The sequence below is a fragment of the Herpailurus yagouaroundi genome, unplaced genomic scaffold (assembly GCF_014898765.1).
Source record: "Herpailurus yagouaroundi ecotype Mexico unplaced genomic scaffold, PumYag 203, whole genome shotgun sequence".
Classification (NCBI taxonomy): Eukaryota; Metazoa; Chordata; class Mammalia; order Carnivora; family Felidae; genus Herpailurus; species Herpailurus yagouaroundi.
The window spans coordinates 21,414,740-21,438,038 of NW_024412434.1; the positions used below are offsets into that span (position 1 = coordinate 21,414,740).

The 23,299-nt window shown below is 47.4% G+C and overlaps 1 protein-coding gene across 7 annotated transcripts in view; it reads left to right on the top strand.

Moving 5' to 3' along the window:
* The window catches only part of FRMD4A (FERM domain containing 4A), a 611,772-nt gene that overhangs the window by 320,824 nt on the left and 267,649 nt on the right, over nucleotides 1–23,299 (top strand). For 2 of the 7 annotated variants that reach the window (XM_040451374.1, XM_040451375.1), the window contains exon 1: nucleotides 8,400–8,573. The exons of the other annotated variants lie outside the window; for them this stretch is intronic. In XM_040451374.1, the coding sequence (XP_040307308.1) occupies nucleotides 8,415–8,573 (159 nt within the window). In that variant the 5' untranslated portion in view covers nucleotides 8,400–8,414. Of the gene's footprint in view, nucleotides 1–8,399; nucleotides 8,574–23,299 lie in introns of those variants that run through there. 7 annotated transcript variants of the gene reach the window in all.

Here is a 23,299-nt window from a genome sequence, read left to right on the forward strand (position 1 = left end):
AGTAAATATTGCCCTTAGACGGTCCAAGATTGGCGGGATGGGTCCGGCCTGCTTTGCTCTCCTTCAGTGTTCCACCCAGCCATGAGCCACGCCCCCCACACACCCGCCGGCTTGCCTTGCTGCCTATCTTTTGGGTTGTTCTCTCTCCGTGTAGTTTCTGGCCTCCTGGTCCACTCCAACCCTGGATTCATTATTCACAGACATTTTGATTAAATCCTGGATGACTCTGTGACCACTGTCCTGATTTCCTAGCCATGATTAGACTAGACCTCAAACATCCCCAGTATAGCTCTTAGTTTTTCCCAAGCTCTGTTGCTAATTCCTAACCCACCTCTACTCTCCTCGGTCAGCCACGGAGGCAGAAAAGATCGTGCTACCTATAGTCAGGCTGCTTTAAATGGTTCCAGAAAGTAGGCCTCCATGTGAACACTTTTATCTCTAAGAGATCTTAACGAGAAAAGTAGACTATTAAATTCTTCCATGGTAGTGTAGGCAACTTACCACGTCGATAAGTTTATTATCCTGAAACAGACCTAACTTTGAATATATATCAAAGGACTTGCCTTTTGGCTCCCTTGGAATGTGTAATACCAAAGTCGAATGGATGGATTAATCCAGTCCCCACTGACCAACTCAAGTAAAGAACTCATGGTTGCTTTTTGCTTTGTTTTACGCATTTTGGGATATTCTGTCATTGTTATGGATGCTTTTCCGTGAGAGAACTTTTGTTAGCTGTAGCAAATGGGATGGACTGGTATAAAAGGGATTTTCTGCCACCGTCGTGTTAGAATATGGTCTCTAGAATCAGGCGTAGCTCTAGGCTTGTTGAAGTCCTGACCTCCGGACTCAGTGATACTGATGACACAGAGCACTGGGGTTGGGACAATGTGGTGGTCAGCAGACAGTCTCCCAGCTGGGTTCTTGGCATTGCCAGACATCTTTTGCATCTCTGCTTTCTTGTCCCCACTCCCCTCCCTGCCCCCCACCGGAGAAAAGCATTCTAAGGAAGTGAGAGAAAAATGTAGCCTTCAAAATGGCTTCCCAAAGTCGTTAGCTCATCAAAATTGCCTCTGACCCACAAGAGCTGCATTGACCCCACCTACATTAGGAAGACCATTTCATTCCCATTCATCAAGCCTCCCGCATTGCCTTTGTCATAGTGTCATGTCTTCATTGCTGAGTAAGAAAGGGGACGGAGGCGTGCCCCGATATGCCTGCTCCTTGAGAGGCCACGACAAGCATAACAGAACTTCCTGTCAGGGAAATTCATCTACCGGGTAGACTTTAGGAAGGCATGTCACCCAAGAGCAGCGGGAAAAGCCACAAGCCCACGCTTTTCTCTAAAATACACGTTTTCATTCATTCCATATTCATTACATTTGTATTAAGTTCAAGTGCTAAGGACTTTCTAAAAAGATTGCCAAATGAGAAGGAATTTTAGAGAGGAAATGGACTTTACTGGAAATGAACAACACAGTTTCTTAAAAAGCTCCTAATATAAGTAACGCAGTATCATAAACAATGCAATAGCCACAGTTGTGTCAAGGGCTAGGATGAATGTAAGCCCTAGGTAAAAACTAAGTGTTCTTATCCCGGTTTACCTCTTAATCAGTTTTACTTGCCTTCCTTTGTGTCTAGTTAACTTCCTCCCTGCTCGCTCATCCTCCAACCTCTTCACACCTCTAGACACAAGTTTTCTAGTGTTTTCCCTGTTCCCACGTGGAGGGAAAGTGTGGATGATCTGTCAACAAACGTCCTATGAGAATTAACATGTCTTCCTCTGTGAGAGGACGCAGAAGTGGTTCTCAAGCAGGCACACCCTCCTTTTTGTGGGACCAGGATCCCCAACCTTATAACTTCACCCCCCGACCGGCCCCAAACCTGTGTTCTTCCGAGTGGTTCTTGACTCCTAAGCAAAGCAAAGCATTTGTTGTCTTGTTTTGTTTTGTTTTGTTCCCAGAAAGCCATGATCTCATAAACACATGCTTGCAAAATATATGCTCAAAAATCATCCTTGGCCACTAAGTTCATAGAAACCAAATAATAAGAGATCAAGAAAAGAGGAGCTGAGAGCATTTCATTTCTCATTCAGGGCCTGGACTGATGGAATTCAGACGGCCCTGATTGTATTTCTGTTGGGGGCCTGGCATGTATATGAGAACTTGCTTTCGTGACCACAGTAATTGATGGGATGACATCACTTTTCGGGCCTCAGGACCACTTGTAGAACGGTTGGTGGAGCGTGAAGGGGAGTATTCTAAACATAGCTCTTGGCATACTGCTCTGGAAGTGCCTGAGCCAGAGGGCAGCTCCTGTCTCCCTTCTACTTTCCCAGGGACGCAAAATATTTTTATACACACGGCCAAGAGTTTTTTTAAAAAAAATTATTCTCCCAAATGAACGGGGCGAGGTCCCTCGCTTTTATATAAATGGGCCTCTTGGGTTCTCAGGTTGAGGAATGATGCAGCAATGACTCTTTGTCAGAGCTGGGACATCTTCCAGACCCAAATATGGGATCAAATATGTTAGTGAGAGGCCCTGAAACGCCCCTCGATTTCAAAACATTGTTTGGGTTTGGGTTTAGCACATCGCCCACTCGCTAAACCATACAAATGCTATTTCTAAATATCCTTTTCCCAAAGAGCTGGCGCTGGGATGAGAGAGAGACAAATGGGAACATCCAATAGGGCTTGGACTTTTGCCCCGATGGTGGGCGTGAGAGGGTCAGGATCGGAAGGAAGGCAAGATGGAGGGAGCGGTCTCAGAAGGAGGAGGAAATTCTGGGCTTTCTGGTGTCCTCCGCCCCCATTTCCCCAGAGTCCCTCTGCGGGCTCGGTCAGGGGGGCTGGCAGCCAGCCCCTGAGAGACCCCCTTCCCACGTGCTGCTGCCCTACGTGCACTCAAAGGCATGTCACAGAATGTGATTAGGAAAGCAAGAACATGACCACCTCATACCCACTAGGTTGGATCTAGTCATAAAGACAGGCAGCAAGATGGTTGGTGAGGATGTGGGAAAAGTAGAGCCTTCCAGCACTGCTGGAGGGAATGCAAGACGGTGTGGCCACTGTTGAAAAGAGCTTGGCGGTTCCTCGGAAGGTTACGCACAGAGTTGCCATATGATCCCGCAATTCCACGCCTAGGGTGTCTGCCCAAGAGAACCGAAAAACATACATCTCCACAGAAACATGTGCGTGAGTGTCCACAGTGCTCTGTGTGCCCAATAGCACACAAGTGGGAACAACCGAAATGCCCCCCACCGCCGTGGGTGAATGGACGAATAAAATGTGTGTGAGCTGTCTGGACGATGGAACTGTATTTACCAAGAGAAAGAAGGGAACTGTGGAACGTGCTTCAGCGTGAATGAACCTTGAATGCATTATGCTAAGTGAAAGAAGCCGGTCGCAGAGATCGCGCTTCTAGAACATTTTTGGGAAGAGGCTGGGGTTGGGAGGGAGGAGTGAGGAGTGGTAGTGCTAGCTCATGGGTACCGGCTTTCGTTTTGGGGTGATGAGAAAGTTCTAAAATTCGAGGGTGGCGATGGTTGCACGGCCCTGAGAATACACTAAAAAAAAAAAAAAAAAAAAAACCATTGAGTTGTACAGTTTACATGGGTGGCGAGTGTGGACATAAATTACGTCTTAACGAAGTGTCGTGTTTTTTAAGAATACCAACAAAGAAGTAGGGGCCGCCTTCGTTTACAGAATAAAGCTCTGCCCCAGACCAGAATTTCGGTTTACACATGGGGATTTAATAACAAAAGCATTCGGTGGAAGGAAAGAACAAAATGTGCAACAAATTTAAGCCTAAGTTTGAGTCCCGTGTTGGAAGCCAGGAGGCGAACGGAGAATTAAAATGCCAGCTAGTAGCAGAGAACTGAAATGGCCCACACGTGGCACAGAAATGTCAATTGCAAAACCCAAAAGAAAATCGGCTTTCTGTGCAACCTGGAAGTATGGTGGATGAGTGTGTCTGAACATACCCCAGCTTCCCCCTCACTGTTGCAGACTCGTTTATTTTCGAACACCTCCTGGGGCACCTGGGTGGCTCTGTCAGTCAAGCGTCTGACTCACGGTTCTGGCTCAGGTCATGATCTCGCGGCTTCCTGGGTCCAAGCCCCACGGCAGGCTCTGCGCTCTCTCTCTCTCCCTCCCTCTCTGCCCCTCCCCCAGTCACGCCGTCTCTGTCTCTTTCAAAATAAATAAACTTAAGAATAAATTAAATTGCAAAAAACCTTATTTTCCAGCACTTTCTCAGGTTCACTTTGGAGTCCGTTGTGCATTGATCCTTGCTCTTCCAAGAGAACGGATCTGCTTGGAGTAAGGCCTTAATTCTGGTTGAAATGTCTTCGTATTGGAGCTCCACTGGACCGGGTTTGATGTGGGAGAAACTACCCTTGACCTTCAAATTCTGTCAGTAAGATACAACAAAACGCTTCCAAGATAATCTTTTTAAAAAGCGGTGTCTGTGCCTCCCAGCAGCTGACTTTGACCTGACACAGAGCATTGGACTTCTCCGGTCAATCCGACGGCTGACATTTTCTAAAATAGGTGGCAGCAAATAATCACTGAATAATTAAGACGGGTTCCATTAGAATTCATTTCTGAATACATTTCTTGGGCTGCTATAGATATGTTTCTCCGTGTGCACACAAGTTCCTGTATCTCTAACGTGTTTGCGGATTTTGTTCCTAATTGTGCCGCGTATTACTTTCAACTTAGAGTTTTTCCGAGTTCTTCTCAAGGCGGTAATTGTGTCCGAAAATATCTCTCGAGTCAGGCAAAGGCATTTATTGCTTTGCAAAGAATTCCTCCGTCTTTGCGAATACAGTGAACGAGAGTCTGAAAGTAGGGACGGAAACTCCTGGACGCAGGGATAGTGATGAACGGCTGAACCAGGTGGGAGCAGCTGGGAGGGGTGGGGGAGACATCGAGGTCAGTGCCCTGCGGTGGCCCCGTGTGTGGTGCAAGGGCCCCACCTGCCCCTCCTGCCTTCGCCCTGGACGGGAACTCCCGGCTTCACCATGCCCGCCTCCTTCCCACGGTCAGCACCTGATTTAGAGCTTCCAGCCTCGGTCCCTTCCCAAATATGGAACCACAGGACCAAGACTTTGGCTTTCACTTGTGATGTCCCCCAAGGGCATACAAGAGGCCAACACTCAGCAGCTAACCCAATCCTGCCAACTGACTCAATCCTCAGACCCTTTCCACCCCAAACATTAGCAAAAAGTCTCCTGAAAGGAGGGGTGATTCTGTAGTCACTCTTAATGACATCTTCCTGGGATCTCAGATGCTGTTCCTCACCCTGTAGACACACACCCACGACGACACTGAGCGATCATTCTTTAAAGTTCTGTGAGTAACTGTCTAAGTGGTAAACTGCCCAGGAAACCCTGACTATCTATTATTTTCAAAGAAAGAATAAAGAACGTGGTTAAAAAGAGGTGGAGTCAGCAGGACAAACACAGTTTCCTCTTTTGACTGGTGAGCCCTGAGGTCATGTCCCTGGTCCGTCACGATATTCACGTGGTCTGGGCAGGTGACTGCCACCCTCTGCACTACAATTTTCTGCTCCAGATGCACACACAGGCACACAAACAGAAGGACACACAGATATACATACACACGTGGACGCACAGACATGCACACAGAGGCAGACACATTTGTATCTAATTGCTCTGAGCATTCGTTCGAAATCCTTTTAAAAGCACGGGGCTCCGCGGTCAATGGCAACGGTGCTATTTGCCCGCGCAGCCTCTCAGAGGCCGTTGGGGAAGCTGCCTGTCAAAGTCTGAATTATCGACCTCGAATCTAGGGCAGAAGCAGATACAGCTGAAGACACCAGGCCAGCAAAAGGGGTCATCAGTGTCCCCCACCAGCACATCTGCTGAAATTACCTGGCTCCACAGAGGACATCTCCGTCCTCTGAGTGAGAAAGATTTCAGGCCAGTTTAAGTCTCGCCGTTCTCAGGCATTAATATGTTTTAATCCAGGCATGTTTTTAAAAGCTCATTATGGCACCTTTGTACTTCAAAGATTCCCAGACCATAAGCTAAATATATATTTAACTTGAAAAAAATGTTTAAAGTCGCATTGTTTAATCACAGAGCAAAACAGTGCCTTTAAAACTGTCCCTATCTATTCCGTAATTACATGCTTTGGATAAGAGCCTGGTTCACAGCCAAAACCCCCAGAGGATGGAGAGTATGAGCTTAGGGACAGGCAAACGCTAACTATGATGTCGTTTGCCTTTGTTTTTTCTTGAGAATTCCAAGGTGGTTAACTAATGTTAATGGAGCAATCACTTTCCACATACTATTTGATTTTTAGTTTTGCTTTTTTTCTCTTTCTTTTTCTTTCTTCCTCCCTTTCTCTCTCTCTCCCTCTCTCTCTCAATAAAACAATCTCTGCGGATGGACTGTTGGTAGAAAAACAAGATTCCTTAGTCAGTATCCCCTCACCTTTGACGACGGGGTATGTGAAAATGAAGGAATAATACACAGGAATGAGGGGTGCCTGGGTGGCTCAGTCGGTTAAGCGTCTGACTTCAGGTCAGGTCATGATCTCGCAGTCGGTGAGTTCGAGCCCCACGTCGGGCTCTGTGCTGACAGCTCCGAGCCTGGAGCCTGCTTCGGATGCTGTGTCTCCCTCGCTCTCTGCCCCTCCCCCACTCATGCTCTGTTTCTCCCTGTCTCAACAATAGATAGGCCTAAAAATTTTTCTTAAAAATACCGGAATCAAATCATGCATAATGTTTTACCCTAGAACCATTACTCGTAGGAAGATGATGAAACTCATCAAAGAAGAGTTCAAATGAAAATACTCTTCGCGTATTAATTAAATGAATGAATGCATCTATCCCTAGCCAAAGGAAAAGGGATTAAGACAAGATGATTTAGACAAACACCAACTTTGAAATGATCACAAGAGGTTCGTATGATCAGGGCTAGGTGTGTCCTTGATTTAGGTGATCATGGTAAGTGCTAAAAAAAAAAAAAAAAAAATTAAAATCAGCTTCATGCCACAGCCTGTGTTATCCACTCTAAGTATATCATCTCATTCAATCCTCACAACAACCCCGTATCTTACAGATAAAGAAATAAGTCAGAGAAGTTAATTAACTTGTCTAAGGTCACACAGTAAGCGGTAGGGCCAAATTCAAACTCAAGTACGTCCAACTCCAGGATGGTCCAGTAGGTTAGTGAGCTGAGCTTGACTACTTTTCTGCCGACATTTAAGTTTTGAATTAAAGAGACAAGATAATCAATCAGTTAATCAATGGAAAGAATGTACAGGAGGAAAATGTGCCTTGGTGGCCACCACGGTTCTTCGGAGCCATGCAATCAAAATTGTGTCAAGACTAAACATGTCCCTTTTCTTGTGTTGTGACTCAGTCTTCCCCTACACCTTGTCTGCCCTCCCCACTTTGGATCTCACCTTTTGGCCTATAACCTATTGAATTAGGGTACAGATGCCCTTCTGAAACAAGGTTAAAAATGATCCAAACGCAAAAAACGTAATCAACATGGCAAGTAGCTGTACCCTGTGTAAGTGGATGCCTTTCCTCCGGCTAAGGTCTTCGTAGGGCTTATCCAACGCGTGGTAGTGTCGCAAGAACGTGGGCAGAAAATGACCCGTTACGGGGAGAGATGAGATATGTTGACTTTGCCTCCTTTATCTACTTTCCTCCAAAATCACAGATGTTGATATTAAATCTGATAGATAAGTTTTCTTACAGCCCTTTTAATCCTAATGTAAACTTGGGAAATTGCCAAAGAAAATGCCTGGGTTTTTGCCAAGTGCCCACAGAAAGCGCAATCTCTCCGGTGTTGATGTAAAACTGGACGTTTTGCTTCGCCAACGCAGACGCTCTTTGGTTCTCTGAGTTTTAAAGAGTTAAGAGAATAGATGGAATGCCTTGGGAATGTTGGCAGGGGAGACCCGAGCTCTTTCTCCTTTGCTTCTCTGCTTCTCACCCTGGACGGAATCTCGAAACCACGAGAGCACGGGGATGACTCTGGGCTTACGCCGTTCCCAACTTTCTGGTTCGACCTGCCCCCAAACCTGGCTCTACGTCCCCAGCAGCCCACGGACAGGGAGGGATGGCGTGCGATTATCTGCAGGGTGAGGCCTATTTTTACCTTGTCCCTGGTGAGTTCCCAGAGCCAGGGAGAAAACGTTTCGATTTATGAGCCATTTGCTAATCCTTGAGGGAAAACAGTCCCTGCAGATTAGTGAGGGTAGAGGGAAGGTAGGAGGAGAGGAGATTGGGGCAGAGGAAGCAAGAGTTATTTTGACTGCATTTTTCCCTTGCCTGATTAAATCTCGGTGACATTTGAACTTTGCTTTGCTAAAAGAACACAGCCCTGGATGTGGGGGCCTGGGACCAGAGGGGTAAAGGCGGGGCCTGGGGCTGGCATGGCTGGAGGGCCGCTTGGCTCAGAGGACCTGCTATGTAGCCGGGGCCGTCTGGTTCGGGGCCTGACTTCCCAAGCGCTGAGGACGTGTCGAGGGGGACACCTTCGGGTCCTGCAGCTGATGCTGAAGCCATGGTGCATCTCCAGGACCGTCTACCAGGTGGGACCGGAAGCTCCTCTCACGTTTCTTTGCAGCCGAAGGAATCAGTGGGGGATGGTGGGGAAGGGGTATAAGCTGCTGTCACGTTTTTAGGACGGTAAAGTGTGTTGTAATAATGGGGGCGCGGCTAACATTAATGGAACACCGTCTTCCAGAAGCCCGGCACCGTGAGGTGCTTCGTAAGCGGTTCAGTTTTCCAAACAGCCTGATGTAGTTGGTACTTCGGTCACCATTTTGAGATGAGGTTATTGAAATTCAGAGGTTACTGTTAGTAGATGACAGAGTCCTGTGATTTTTTTTAAGTTTATTTTAAAGTTTATTGATGTATTTATTTTGAGAGAGAGAGAGAGAGAGCGAGCAAGAGAGAGAGAGAAAGGAAGGGGCAGAGAGAATCCCAAGCAGGCCCTGCACCGTCAGCGCAGAGCCCGACCTGGGGCTCAATCTCATGATCCGTGAGACAACGATCTGAGCCGAAACCAAGAGTCGGATGCTTAACCAACTGAGCCGCCCAGGCACCCCCAGAATCCTGTGATTTAAAGCAAGGTTTTTCCGGCTGTAAAGACAAGGATGCCCTTTCCATGAGTTCATGTTCCTCTTACCCAAGAGATGCTGTTTTTCTCAAAAGATGTGTATCTCTGTGTGTGTGTCTGTGTGTGTGTGTATGTGTGTGCATCTGGGTGTTGGGGGTGGTGACCAGCTGGTAGGGAGCATGTGGCCGTGGGACAGGAGGCAAGGAGGAAAGAACACCGAGGAATGGTACTGAGTCTCTGTCCTCACCTCCCCGCCCTGTGGTGGCTTCCCCAGCAGCTTCCAAAGTCAGACATCCATAAACAGCCTCTTTTTCTCAAGACAGAGTGTCTTCTGCAGGAGGGTGGCCCTCTGAGTCCACTGGCCAGAGGTGCAGAGCCCTTCACAGGGAGATGACAGGGCCTGCTTTCCTCATCTGTCCACCCAGACTGGTGCCATTAAGCCAAAGTCCCCACTTGCTACGGGGACTTCCTCAGCCCAGACTGGGAGGAAGGACGCAGACCCACGGGGGGGGGGGGGGGGGGGGCGCGCAAAGGCAGAGTGGCAAGGGGGAGCTCTTCCCCTGACTGTTTCTCAAAAAGGCAGTGATACACGAGCTCTTCCTCCGTTGACGGTTTTCACAACCTAGTTTCCCTCACTAAGCTGACTTGAGTGGTTTTGCTGTCTCTGTCAGCTGGCTCATCACACCCCTCGGCACCAAGGACACACAGCTGGCCTTTGTATTTTTAGGTGTCACTTGGTGGCATATAATCCCTTAATGAGCTGCAATGGCCAAGCAGTGCAGGGCCGGGTGGCCACCCCTCCCCCACCCCTCCTCATGGAATGTCTGGACTCACTGAAGGGACATCTCCTTGCAAGACGTGCCCAGGAGCCCTGTGTTGACTTCACAGAGGGGACACAGCCCTCCAGGATTCTCACCCTTGGTTCTTCAGCACCCCATTGGCCAACGGTCTGAAGACGGTTCAGGCAGAAATGAGGTCTTTTTCCAGAATGCTTGTGTTTGAAGGGCCCATACCCGGGGTTTTACTACAGGCGGCAAATCTACCTGTAATAGATCATGAAAGAAACTTGAGAGCCAATCTGACAGCAATCTGAGAAATGTACGTGGCACTTCCAAATGATGAGTTGTGAATCTGAAAGAAGGCTGGGAAAAGTCTCCCGGAAGCAGTCACGTGGGTGGTTTGTCCATTTGAAGCTTTTCCTGAACCCCTGGTTGGCGTTTGGTAGAATTCCCGAGTCAGGAAAGTTCCGTCTTCTTAGTTGTTGCTCTGATTGCGCGTGAGTTTGGGGGTCCTGGTTCCCTACCTCCATCTCCCACTTTACCTCTTGTCTGTCTTCTCTTGTGTCTCATCGAGTTACATAAAAACTAAGACTCTCGGGGCGCCTGGGTGGCTCAGTCAGTAAAGCGTCCAACTTCAGCTCAGGTCGTGATCTCGTAGTTTGTGGGTTCGAGCCCCACGTCGAGCTCTGTGCTGACAGCTCAGAGCCCGGAGCCTGCTTCGGATTCTCTGTCTCCCTCTCTCTCTGGCCCTCTCCTGCTCGCCCCCTGTCTCTGGCTGAGCCGGGCTGGTCGGCCCAGGGGCAGACGCCTGTAGCCCGCACGGCATTGTCCACGGCCGGCAGGTAGTGCCCACAGGTGCAGCCGGGAAGCCACTGAGGGGAGAGCCAGGAATGCCGGCCTCAACCAGTTCACTGACCCGGAGGCCAAGTTGGCCAGTTCGAAGCCTGTGGGTCCAAGGTGAGGGGGAGGGCTGCCCAAAGCCGAAAGCGGCTGGCCGGACCAGGGATGGTCTGAGTCATTCCAGAGCGGACTTGCCGTCCCCTGGCGGCTTTACCTGCTCCCAACCCCCACTCACGCTGGCAAGCAGGATTGGCTTGAAGGGACATTTAACACCAAAGACTGGCATCTCTTCCAGAGCTCACAGTCTCCTGGGGAAGAGTTGAGAAAGCAAATAATTGCATTTCGACTAGTAGAGTCTTCAAGGGAAGAGAAGGAAGAAACTAACTTTGGTCAGGGAAGACATTACCAGAAAACCTTGTCTGTGTCCTAGCCTTTGCTTCCCGCCATATAGAGAGGGGGTGACAGTTCAAAGCGGTGCCCGGATTGAGTGAGAGCACGTTTGCGGAAGGCATGGGTACACGTGAAAGCATGTACGAGGGGGACAGACTGTTTTTCAATATACTGTATTCCTTTTGGTCTTTATCTTGGAAAAATTCATCACGAGTGCCTTTATGTATTAGGGATAAGGGGTGACTAATGGCCATTCCTGTATGTTTTGTTTAGTTAACTGGGGGAAACTACGTGTTCTCCTCTATTCACACACTGCTTCCACACTCAGGGCACTTCGGGCATCAGGTGTGGGGTTTTCCACACCAAGCAACTGGGGTGCAGACTGGAGCACAGGTGCCCCAGGTTAGGAGCTCAGACCCACAAGAGCTCCCCCCCATGAGACACCAGTCGCGAGTAGTAGGTCCCCCGTTACCCACGACTTCTGTCCCACTCGGCTACAAATCAGAGGTTCCCCTGACCCCATTCTTGGACGCCATCATTGCTAGAACAGCTCACAGAACTCAGAGAAACACTTCTTACATTTACCCGTTTATTATATGAGAAAGGACGTGACAAAGGATATAGATGGACAGCCAGATGAAGAGAGAACGCAGGGCGGGATCTGGGAGGATCCTGGGCTCCTGTCCCCTTGGAGTTTGGGTTGTACCACCTTCCCGGCAGCTAGCTGTGTTTGCCAGCCTGGAAGCTCTCTGAACCCAGTACTTTGGGGACTTTTATGGCTTCATCATGAAGGCATGATCAAGTATCAACGCCATTTCCAGCCCCTCTCCCCTTCCGGGAGGACAGAGGGTGGGGCCGAAAATTCCAAGCTTCTATTTATGGCTTGGTCTTTCTGGTGACCAGCCCCCATCCGGGAGCCCACCCAGAGGCGCCTCATTAAAACAAAAGACGGCTGCTACCACCCAGGAAATTCCAACGTATTTAGGAGCTCTGTGTCAGGAACCAGGGTCAAAGACCAACTATTAGATCAGAAGATGTTCCTGGCACTCTAATCACTTAGGAAAATTACAAGGGTTTTAGGAGGTCTATGGCAGGAACCGGGCGTGGAGACCAATATATATATATATATATATTTTTTTTTTTTCTATTGTTTCATGGCCATGGTTTCATGGCTCACAATCTCCCCATTGGCTACAGTGATGGCTGTCAATCTCTGAGTGACCTTTAGATTCAACTGGGAAGATTTCCGTTTCTTTTCTTTTCTTTTCTTTTCTTTTCTTTTCTTTTCTTTTTTACTAAAAAAATTTTTTTTAAGTTTATTTATTTTGAGAGAGACAGAGAGAGCGAGCGGGGAGGGGCAGAGAGCGAGGGAGAGAGAGCTCCCAAGCAGGCTCCACACTGTCAGCGGGGAGCCAGATGTGGGGCTCGAACCCACACACCGTGAGATGGTGACCCGAGCCAAAGAAAGGAAAATCACAGCACATGACAAATGTTGGAGAGCTGGCAAATACCATAACTATCACGAAATCCAAAGAAATGGCACGTCCACTAACGAACTGCCTGACACCTCTCTGTCTTCCTTCTTTGCCCTGCACCTTCGGACTGCCCAGTCTTTGATCTCTTTTTCACGAGGCAGTAACTCTGTCTTCCTCCAGCACGGCTGATCGCAATGGGTCTCTTCATCACTGTTGGGTTAGAAAGGTTTCTTTCTGGGCCATAACTCATCGTGGGAAATAGCGTGCAAGTTTTTCGGACGGCCGTCAAATTTGGAAAGCCTTCTGCCAAGCTTCCTTTCCATAGGATCTGTTACCAAACATACTTGTTGCTTATAGTAAAAGCACACGCGTGTGCCCTCGAAACACAGGAATGGTGGGAAAATTCGATTATCTTCTACTTCTTCTGATAAGGAAAAAAAATTATGGGATGCTTTTGTAATTGTGTATATTGTATAGTATGAACATACTCCTGCCGGGGGGGACATTTTCCACTTTTATTAGGGGTTATGAGAAACTAACTCTTCACTTAGAATTTTACCGGTCTGATGATCAGAAGGTTTCTCCACAGACTAGCTTCTGTCTCCTAGCATTTTTTGTTTGTGTGGTGTTGTTTTGTTTTTTGAGAAAGAGAGCACCCATGGGGAGAGGGAGAGACACAATCTTAAGCAGGCCCCACACTCAGTGAGGAGCCCCACACGGGGCTTCATCTCATGACCCTCGGATCATGACCTGAGAGGAGATCAAGCGTTGGACGCTCAACCGACTGAGCCACCCAGCCACTCCTGACTTCTAGCATTTTAAATATTATTTCTCCCGTGTGGACGGAGTTCACGTACCTCATAGCCAAGCGATGTAACATGTAGTAACATCCACATAAGGTCTCTCTCTGGACTGATGTGGACAACACAAGGCGTCGGCACCCAGGGGTCAGGAACCTGGTCGGAATCCATTTCTACACTGGTACCTCTCACCTCTATCTTTTCACAGCTAGAAATGAGTGTGGAAAGAGCCACGAGTCATAACTGATGACGATGAAAATAGCTTGCTTGTGCAAAGACGGGTGTGTGCACATATTGCTAGGAATAGTCCTGGTGACCTGGGAGAGACCCCAGGAAGTGAAGAGCCCTGGAGTTTAAGCTTCACGACGAATGCCCTTCTGTGCCCTCCCAGCCACCTCCCATTCCCCCCTGGTCGTGCAGTATGAATTATAGGAAAAATAAAATAAATAAGACCAACAACCTGAATTATTACCATGCCATAAATTGCTTCTGGCCCCAGAGATGTGGATCACATATGCAAGGCATATGTGAGCCTGTTTTAGATTGTGATTTTATTTTTCTAAGTTGGATGTCATCGGTTTTTAGAAATGTTTTTATCTTTTTATTTTTGGTCTATTTGCAGAAACTGCACCCTTCATGACGGCTGTCAGCTCTGTTTCTGCTTTTTATTTTCTAAGGCCCGCCGAACAAAGCACAAAAGCGGCAACATACCTGGTCCTCCTGATTTGGGGATAGAAGCTGCGTCAGAGAAAGCAGGACTAGGAAAATGGCCCAGGGCACATTCCCACCTTCCTGCGAGAAGTGTGGTCTGTTCCATGGTTTTCACATCATCCGTGTTCACCCATCACCACTGCTTCTGGGAGGAAATAGGGACGAGTGGCTCTAGTGACCACCCAAGTGCCAGGAATCGGGGAAGAGTCCTTTTTAAATTACATGTTCCAGTTCCATCTCCCCACCCCCCACCCCCACCCCCCAGCTCTTTGTGGCTGGGAGCCGGGGCCACAAGGCTCCGGACACACACACACACACACACACACACACACACCCCGTGGTTAGAGAGCTAATCCATGCGAGGGCCCTACCATCCTGGGAGAGCACTAGTGATCAGAGAGAGAGGTTCCTGTGTTTTCTTCCTAGTACAGATTGTGTTTCTGAAGCTGAGAGGTTCTAGAAATGGAACAGTTTGAAGGTTCTACTTTGTCATCTGTCTGCATGATTAGTTATAGTGATGTCAGTACTACATTCTCCTAATGACGAGCAAGTCCTCTAAAATGAGATTGGGGTTCCAGTGATTCATTCGTATCTTCTGAAACAACTAATACAACCAATCTGGGGCCAGTGGATCTTGCCATGATTCCAGCAAACGTTTCCACATGTGGAAAGTGAGGCTTTGATTCTCAATTTGCTATTTTTGCTTTTCCCCTTTCATCATTGTGTTATGGCAATGTATGTTTTCAAAGGGCTGTGCCCTTTGTATTATTTAATGCCTACATATGGCGTGGGGCTTAGCCTTTCCTCCAGTGATCTATAACATGTGTTATGGTTAAAGGAGGAAAAAAAAAAAAAAAGGCTTGCACCAAGAAGAACAATTAGCTAATTTATCATACGCCTTTCTAACTTTTGTCAGATCTGCACATTTGTGTGTTTTAACCTTTTCTGCCACTCTTTGGCTGGTGTCTTGTCAGTAAAGGATGACGTGTTTGCATTTCCACCGGTGCTTGACTGTCACGCCCCCCGTCTTTTGCAACGGTTCGTTCTTATATGGACATGGAAGCACGTCTTTGCAATCAGACCAGGAGCAAAACTCCCTTTCTTGCGTTTTCCAATGCTTCTTTGATGTGGACAGTGTTTGCAAAGAATGTAAGAGCTCAGTTTTTACTTTGTTCTTAAAATATTTTTTGAGTCTGACATGGGGTGTGTTTTCATCGTCCTGGAAGGCATTTTCTTTGGTTCCAGTAAGAAAGTAATACTTTGGAGGTTTAAAAAGCTTTCGGTTACAACATCAAGCATGTCTCCCTTTGGGTCAGTTCCTTCTAACACATGCGAATCTACTTTCAAAGCTCTGTGGAAATCAACTCAGAATTTCAGCTTTGGACCAATCTCAGACTCCCTTTGGAGGAGCTCCTAAATCCTACTTACGTAAGGCCTACAGATAGTAATCCCACTGAATGGGGAGTAGCCTGTTTTCCCTTGAATCGTACATTTGTTTGGGTGTCTCTTGGGTTTGGGGCTGATGGGGTCCATGGGGGATCTAATTTCTCTGCCATTGCCATGAAAAAAAAAATGACATTGAACTATATGGAGAGTTTTTGCCTAACATCCTCACAATGTCCTATTCTTCCCAAACTGGTATCTTTTCAAGATCTCATCGATTGAGAGAGAATTGCTCACACTTCTTAACTTCAAGAAAACTACACACGCTTATCTTTTTATAGTTTACCCAGTACTTTCAAAAATATTGTTTTAATGTTTTTATTTATTTTTGAAGGAGAAAGAGAGACAGAGCATGAGCAGAGGAGGAGCAGAGAGAGAGGGAGACATAGAATTTGAAGCAGGCTCCAGGCTCTGAGCCATCAGCACAGAGCCTGATGCGGGGCTCGAACTCACGAACCATGAGATCATGACCTGAGCCGAAGTCGGACGCTTAACCAACTGAACCACCTGGGTGCCCCTTACCCAGTATTTTCAAATGCTCTCCCTTCTTTTTGATTCTCCACACCACTGGAAGGTGTCATAAGTAAGGCTTATAAGTAAGGCCCGGGGAAGCTTGTGGCTGGCCTCCCGTAGGGAAGGATCTCAGAAGCGATGCTAGATGTTTGCTCTGGGGCGATGCCCCGCTATGCAAATTCGGGTTGATTCTGAGTAGTCTCTTCAACAGAGTCGTTGGTATTCCGAGTTACATTCCTAGCTTTTACAGTGATTCTGGGTATGGTGTATGTCTGCCTCAGCTTCCCTAATAATTAAGTACAGATTCGCTCATTCACTGATGTGTCTGCTCATTCTTCTAACAAATAATGAGCGAGCACCTACTATGCGTTAAGTATTGGCTGTGTTCTGGAGACGGGATGGTGAAAAAAACCAAACATGACTCCATATTCTTATAAAGGTTACGTTCCAACGGTGGAGATCTGACATTCATTCCTCCACTAGTGCTAATATAATAATTATACAAACTCACGTGAATTTACAATCATGGGTCAACGCTTTGAGGACAAGGTACCTGGTGGTCTAAGAGGGTACACCACAGGGGAACTTGGCTGTTCTCAGTTGTTCAGGAAGTGTTCTTGAAGAGGCAACACATGAGCAGAGATCTTAGAGACAAGTGGGGTCAACAAGGCAAAGGGGTAAGAGGGGGAAATCACACTAGGCATGTGCAGGAATCACATTACCTACTGACCCAGAGTTGCTGCAGCAGACAGGAGGACAAGGATACTGGATTTGTGATGCTTAACGATCACGTGCCCTTATTTAATAAGTGCAACGTGTTTTATTATCATTTACAATCGGGGTGACTGTGCTGCTGGACCAGTGTGGTCACTGGATGCTTTTCACTAAGCGTTGTCCTACCCCACCCCTGGACCTTCTGAAAACCAGCTGGCCTATTTGGGGAGCCTCACCAACCAGCCTCAGCTGGAAATTTGCTTCTTTCTCAAGGGTATGAGCTCATTCCCACACCAGATGGGTTCCCAGTAAATGATTGTGCAATCTGATCATTTTCATGTCATGCCGACTCCCTTTGGAAGATGGAAACAGGGTACATTGTCCCTATCATGTAGTTAGAGGAGAATTTCCTTGATACGATAGCACACCCTGCAGATTGAGAGAAAACATACCCTTTAGAACTATGTGGCCGTTCTTCCACTAACAATAACTTTTAACTGTGAACAACCGATTCGTTTTTATCATAGGGCACATCAGTGAAAGTAACTTGGGCTTCTGCAACAGATGCCTTGGAAATCTAAGGGACTTAACATGACAGAAATTTATTTCTCACTCACAGTAAGTCCGACAATGTTCTGGTTGGTAGACAGCCTTCCATGGGATCACTCAGGGTCATCTTGTGACTTTGACCTCCTCTAGCAGCCCAGTGGTCTATTCATTTGGCAGAAGAAGACGGAGAAGGGAAACTCCCATCACGCTTTTTTGTGCGTCAAATGTGGCAATGGTGGTCTTCCCTTGTATTTGCATCCTGTTGGCCGGAACAGTCACATGACCTCCCCAACAGGGATACTGGCAAGAACAGGTGGGTGGGCAACTGACCCACCTATCACAGAGGGTCAGTTTAGCCTGGGTGAAGGGCATGTCCCCTGGAGTCAGTGAATTAGGCTTTAAGTCCCAATTTTCAGACCAACTCCCCTCTATAAAACAGAAATAAAAACTCCTGAATGAGACATTATATATAAAATACTTAGACCCTGCCTGATAAATTGTAAGAGCTCAATAAATATTCAACCATTATTATCAGTGTATTCATCTCCTACACAATAAAAGCAAAATTAAAGATATCCCATCATTTCATATCATCTCGTCTGAGAATGAGTAGGGATGTAAAACAATCTTTCTTAATTTTTCGAAGAAGGAAAACAAAATCCTCAATTTCCGAAGTATGTTTAGGATAGTTGTTCATGAGTTTCCTTTAGGTTTCCAGGGGAAGTTAAAGGAAGTCTTTTGACAGACAGTTCTGTTAGGAAATAAACAAGCTGATGCAACCCAAGCTTACAAGGAGGCAGTTTGGTGTTTTAGGTAGCAGATGCTGCTGGGGACTTGGAGCTGAATGGAAGAAGTCACAGGGTAGTGGTTCCTAGGAATCTGAAGGGGCCTCTGTTCTCTCCTCCCTGGGGAGCCTGGATCTAAGCTCGGGGGCTGCATTCTCACACCCCACTCGGCTTTGTTTGTGTTTCCCTAAGGGAGCATTATGGTTGTGATTTCCCTGTTCTGGGGCAGCCGCTGTGGCTTTTCCACAACGTCTACTGGTCTGGGCCAAATAACCTGCTGTTTGTTTTCTCTCTTGGCCAAGAGCTCAGGGCACCCCCAAGCATTTTCTGAGCAAGAGGAAATGCTTGTTGTATTCCACCCAGGGGGCAAATTGCAGCTGATACCTCTTTTGAGGGCTCTGATCCAGGCATGCCAGCACACAGGGCACAAAATGCCAGCTCTCGCTGTGTGCCGGCCCCCCCCCCCCCCCCCCCGGAATGGGGACATGGATGAGGTTGATGTGGCCTCCTTGAAGCAACTGATGTTATATTTGGTTGGCCTCCCACGCCCATGAAGCCTTAGGTAAAGCCTTGGAAAAATGGGCTCAGCTATGGCCACGCAAGCCGGCCTTCCTCTAAAAGGTCTCTCTCTGCAGGATGTTCAGAGCATATCACCTGGTCACATCAGATCTTAAAAGAAAAAAAAAAAAAAGTCACAGCTTCTGAATTTTGATAGACCTCATTAGACCGTTGCAGGGAGGAAGTTGCCGAGAGGGGATTCTGAGAATTCCAGCCAAAGCTGTCTAATAAAATTCCCATATTTAATCCACTCTAGGGAGTAAAATACCTGGGATGCTAGGGAATCTTGTTAAGGTAGTCTAGAGCAAGCCCTTGGCTCTGCCAAGGCTATATATCTTAACCACCCGAGGGAACTACTTGTCTAGACTGGTTACAACTATAAAAAGTAAACTAAATTAAAGGTGTTTCTTTGGTTCCAAGTCCTTTACGTACACATTAATTCTCCCAAGGATCCCGTGAGGTGGCCGCTCTGATGACCGCATTTCACAGATAAGAAATGGAGCTTAGGTCACCCAGTCCAAGGTCACCTAGCTCGTGACCAGATTTGCACCGGCTCTCTCTCCATCACTGGGTTTAGTAATTACAAAAAACACCAGTTCACATACACAGTGTCAACCACGTTCCAGCAGGAGGTCCTTCCTCGTGCCCACCTTTGTCCCTCGCCGCCTTTTCAGTGTCGACTCTGACCTCCGTTGTGACGAATTTCCAGTCGGCATGGCAGCGGCATATTTGGTAATCCTTAAGACCCAGTTTTTTGGGGTTGCCTTTCTCTCTCTTCTAAAAGTACCTGTCTGCAGTTTCTTTGTGGTGTTAGGGATTGAAGGATAAAAACAGTTCTTTCCCACCACCCCCGCCCCCCAAAATCCCTGTGAAATACCCAACTTCCACCTTTACGCTTAGATTCTATTGCTCGGTCTAAGAGGTTCTTGGTGATGATAGCTGACATTGATTTAGAGGTGCACGTCTCACGTATCTATGTCGAATCCTCAAGGCAACCAAGCGAGGGAGGTACCATTATTGTCCAATGAGATGCACGAGGAAGCTTCAAGTCAGGATCGAGATCAAGCAGCTGGGGAGTTGTGAGGCCAAGATTTAAACCCAGGCAGTTTGAGTTCAGAGCTCGGGGTGTGAAGCACTCGGCAGTGTGGTCTACACGTGGATCCGGTATGAGAGTCTGCTGCCTGTAGCGCTCTTTGCACGGAACCTCACATTGTCTCTTTCTTCCTTCTGTTTTAGTTGCCTGCTTACTATTTCCAGGTCCCTGTGAATCACAGATTCACATTGTATCATTGTTTCGGTCAGTCAAGTATTTCTTGACGGGGCTGGCGGCAAGGTAGTGGACCGCTAATGGGACCCTACAGCTCCAGGGCTGAATCTCGGTTCAGCCACCAGTTAGTTCTGTGGTCATTAACTAGTTAATGAACTTCAGTTCCCTCCCCTGTAAAGTACGCATAAACAAGACCCCAAAATGTTGTAATGAGGGACAAATTGCATCGGACAGCTCTTAGCCTTGTTCTGGTGGACAATAAGCATTCAATAAAAGGCGCTGTTAACATTGCTGTTTTACATTTCAATCCACAAACGTGCATCGAGTCCTATGCCCTCAGTGTGCTGAGACTGAGGGAGAGACACAAAAGAGTAGGATAAGATATTTGCTGCAACTTGCAACTGGGTAAATCGGTTGGGCAAGCAGGGAAGAGGTAACTGGCAATGTGTGGCAGGAGGCAAAAGAGGCCGTCAGAAGGTCAGAGGGCACACATTGTTGGATTTCAGAGGGGCTCAGAGCAGGATTCAAGGAGGAAGATGAAGAAAAGACAGGATGTATCTGGCTGCAGTTTAGGGGAGGGTTTCCAAACAGGAAACCGGTACAAGCAAAGGGAAGGAAATATACAATGTATCCACAGTTACCATATATGATCAACCTTCTCAGTGGCTTATAGTAGGGGTGGGGGTGGGAAGGGGGGCAAATAGGAATGAATGGAACGTGGAACTGAAAGCAGAGAAAAGCTCATGCTTTTCTCAACCCTATGAATTAATATTGCAGCCAGAAATAACACCAGGGTTTCCCAATTCTCAACTAGATTCTCCAAAGGAGACACTGTGCGTTCCCAGCAAAGGAGGGCTTGCACAACCTCCTTTTTCTTTGGACTCTGCTTGTGAGAAAGTAGAAACCGAAAAGCAGTGGTAGGATCCATAACCATCAATAGTGGGGCAATAGGGCCTGTCACAGTTACCTGCTTCTTTGTTTGATCTTTCAGCTTCAAGACAGACTGGCCTTTGCACACACACACCTGCACAGAGTCAGAGCCCTCCGCTCAAGAGGGCTGCTCTTGTCATTTACAAACTGTCTGGGTTACCCTCTGGTTCAGGGTCTGCTGACTCTTTTCACAACTTTCCAAGCCAGCGATTGAACAAGAATGTTCTGGACACGCACTCAGTTCTCAGGCCCGGAGGAGGTGCACAGTGTGCAGGCGGGAGGGAGGATCACAACCGAATGTAGAACTCTTGGTGAATCTCAGTTTCCAAAAATGCTCAAGATCTCCTGTTTTCTGCCCCTCCCAGGCATGCGCAGAGGGCCAAGACTCGGGAGGAGTTCGCTTGTTTTTTTTTTTTTTTGTCATCCGACCCTGTGCTGTTCTCCAAGTTGCTCAGGCTCGTCACAAATTCATGTCCGTTCATTTGCGTCTTAAAACTCACTGCCAAATCAGTTCACAATTTTCTGCGCCGCTGGGAAAAGTACATAGTCATACATTCACAATTATTTTCTTTTTCCTAGCCAGGAATTTTATTTTTTCCCTGTTTTATTGAGATATAATTAACATACAGCGCTGTATACAGTTTAAGATGTATACCATCGTGATTTGACTTCTATATATTGTGAGAGGATTCCCACAGTAAGTTTGGTTAATATCCATCATCTCACAGATACGAAAGAAGGAAGGAAGCACAAAGCAGGCAGGCAGGCAGGCAGGCAGGAAGGAAGGAAGGAAGGAAGGAAAAAGAAGGAGAAGAAAGGGAGAGGAGAGGGGAGGGGAGGGGAAGGGAGGGGAGGGGAGGGGAGGCGAGGCGAGGCGAGGCAAGGCGAGGAGAGGAGAGAGAAGGAAGGGAGGAAGGAAGGGAAGAGAGGAGAAGGAAGGAAAAAAATGTTTTTTCCTTCTTGGGATTTATTCTCTTAACCACTTTTCTATATACCATATGGCAGTGTTAGCTGTAGTCCTCAGGTTGTACACTAAATCTCCAGGAGTGATTCATCTTATGACTGGAAGTTTGTACCTTTTGGGCATCTTCCTCCAATTCCCCCGCCCCCTACGCACTGCCTCTGGTAACCGCAAGTCTGAACTGTTTTTCTATGAGTTTGCTTTTTGTGTGGTTTGGTTTTGATTCCTCATATAAGCGAGATCATACAGCACGTGTCTTTCTCTGTCTGACCTATGCCACTTAGCATGATGCTCTCGGCGTCCATCCGCGTTGTCAAAAGAGGCAAGATTTCCTTCTTTTTTATGGTTGCATAATATTCCGTTGTGTGTGTATACTAGGACTTCTTTATTCGTTTATCCATTGATGGCCAATCAGATTGTTTTCACACCTTGGCTGTTGTAAATAACAATGCAAGGAACATGGGGCGTGAGGCTGGTAATTTTATTTTTTTTTTAATTTTTTTTAACGTTTATTTATTTTTGAGACAGAGAGAGACAGAGCATGAACAGGGGAGGGGCAGAGAGAGAGGGAGACACAGAATCTGAAACAGGCCCCAGGCTCTGAGCTGTCAGCACAGAGCCCGATGTGGGGCTCGAACTCACGGACCGTGAGATCATGACCTGAGCCGAAGTCGGATGCTTAACTGACCAAGCCACCCAGGCGCCCTGCAGCTGGTAATTTTAGATCAGCATCACGGCGCATCTGAGATGAGCAGGGACTTCGGGATCAGACTGATCCAGGGTCACATTACCTGTCTCCACCAAATACAGGTCCACCATGCACCTGTTGCATGAATCTGGCAAGCTATTTAGTCGTCCTGAGCCTCAGTTTCCTCTCCTATAAAATGGAAGTGGGTTGAAAATCACTGTCTGATATGATTGTTTTGAGAATAAGATAGCCTACCCAAAGCACTCGGCACAGTGTAGAGCACATACAAGGTGCTCAGTAAACAGTAGCAGGTTATTACCAGTTCTTCATTCATCATTAAGCACTCCTGAAAATGTGGCCTTGCTTGGAAGGCCCTGTGCAGCAGCTTTGGACAGGAATTTGAAAGCGCTTAACTACAAACCACCTTGATATGTTTCACATGCATTACCAGTTTCAAACCAAGAGTGGGGGAGCCTGGCAAAGAGAGAAACGTTCTGCGCGCATGTGTGAGAACAATGTCCTTCTCCCCCACCCGGCACTGACTACTGGCCATTCCATGACCACACCACCATCCCCTGAGCCGCCGTCATGACCCAACCCCCTCTTTTGCCTCCCCTGTGCTTTTCCGGAGGGCTGAGTATCTGCACATATGGAACCCAGTTTCTCTATGGGCCCTTTAATACGCTAGAAATTCCAGAACAACGTAGACCCCGGCAGGGCACGGGCTCCACGTTGGCAAATCGGGCACCACCTCTGGCATTGCAATGTGTTTCGAACCAAGGAAGGGGCCGCA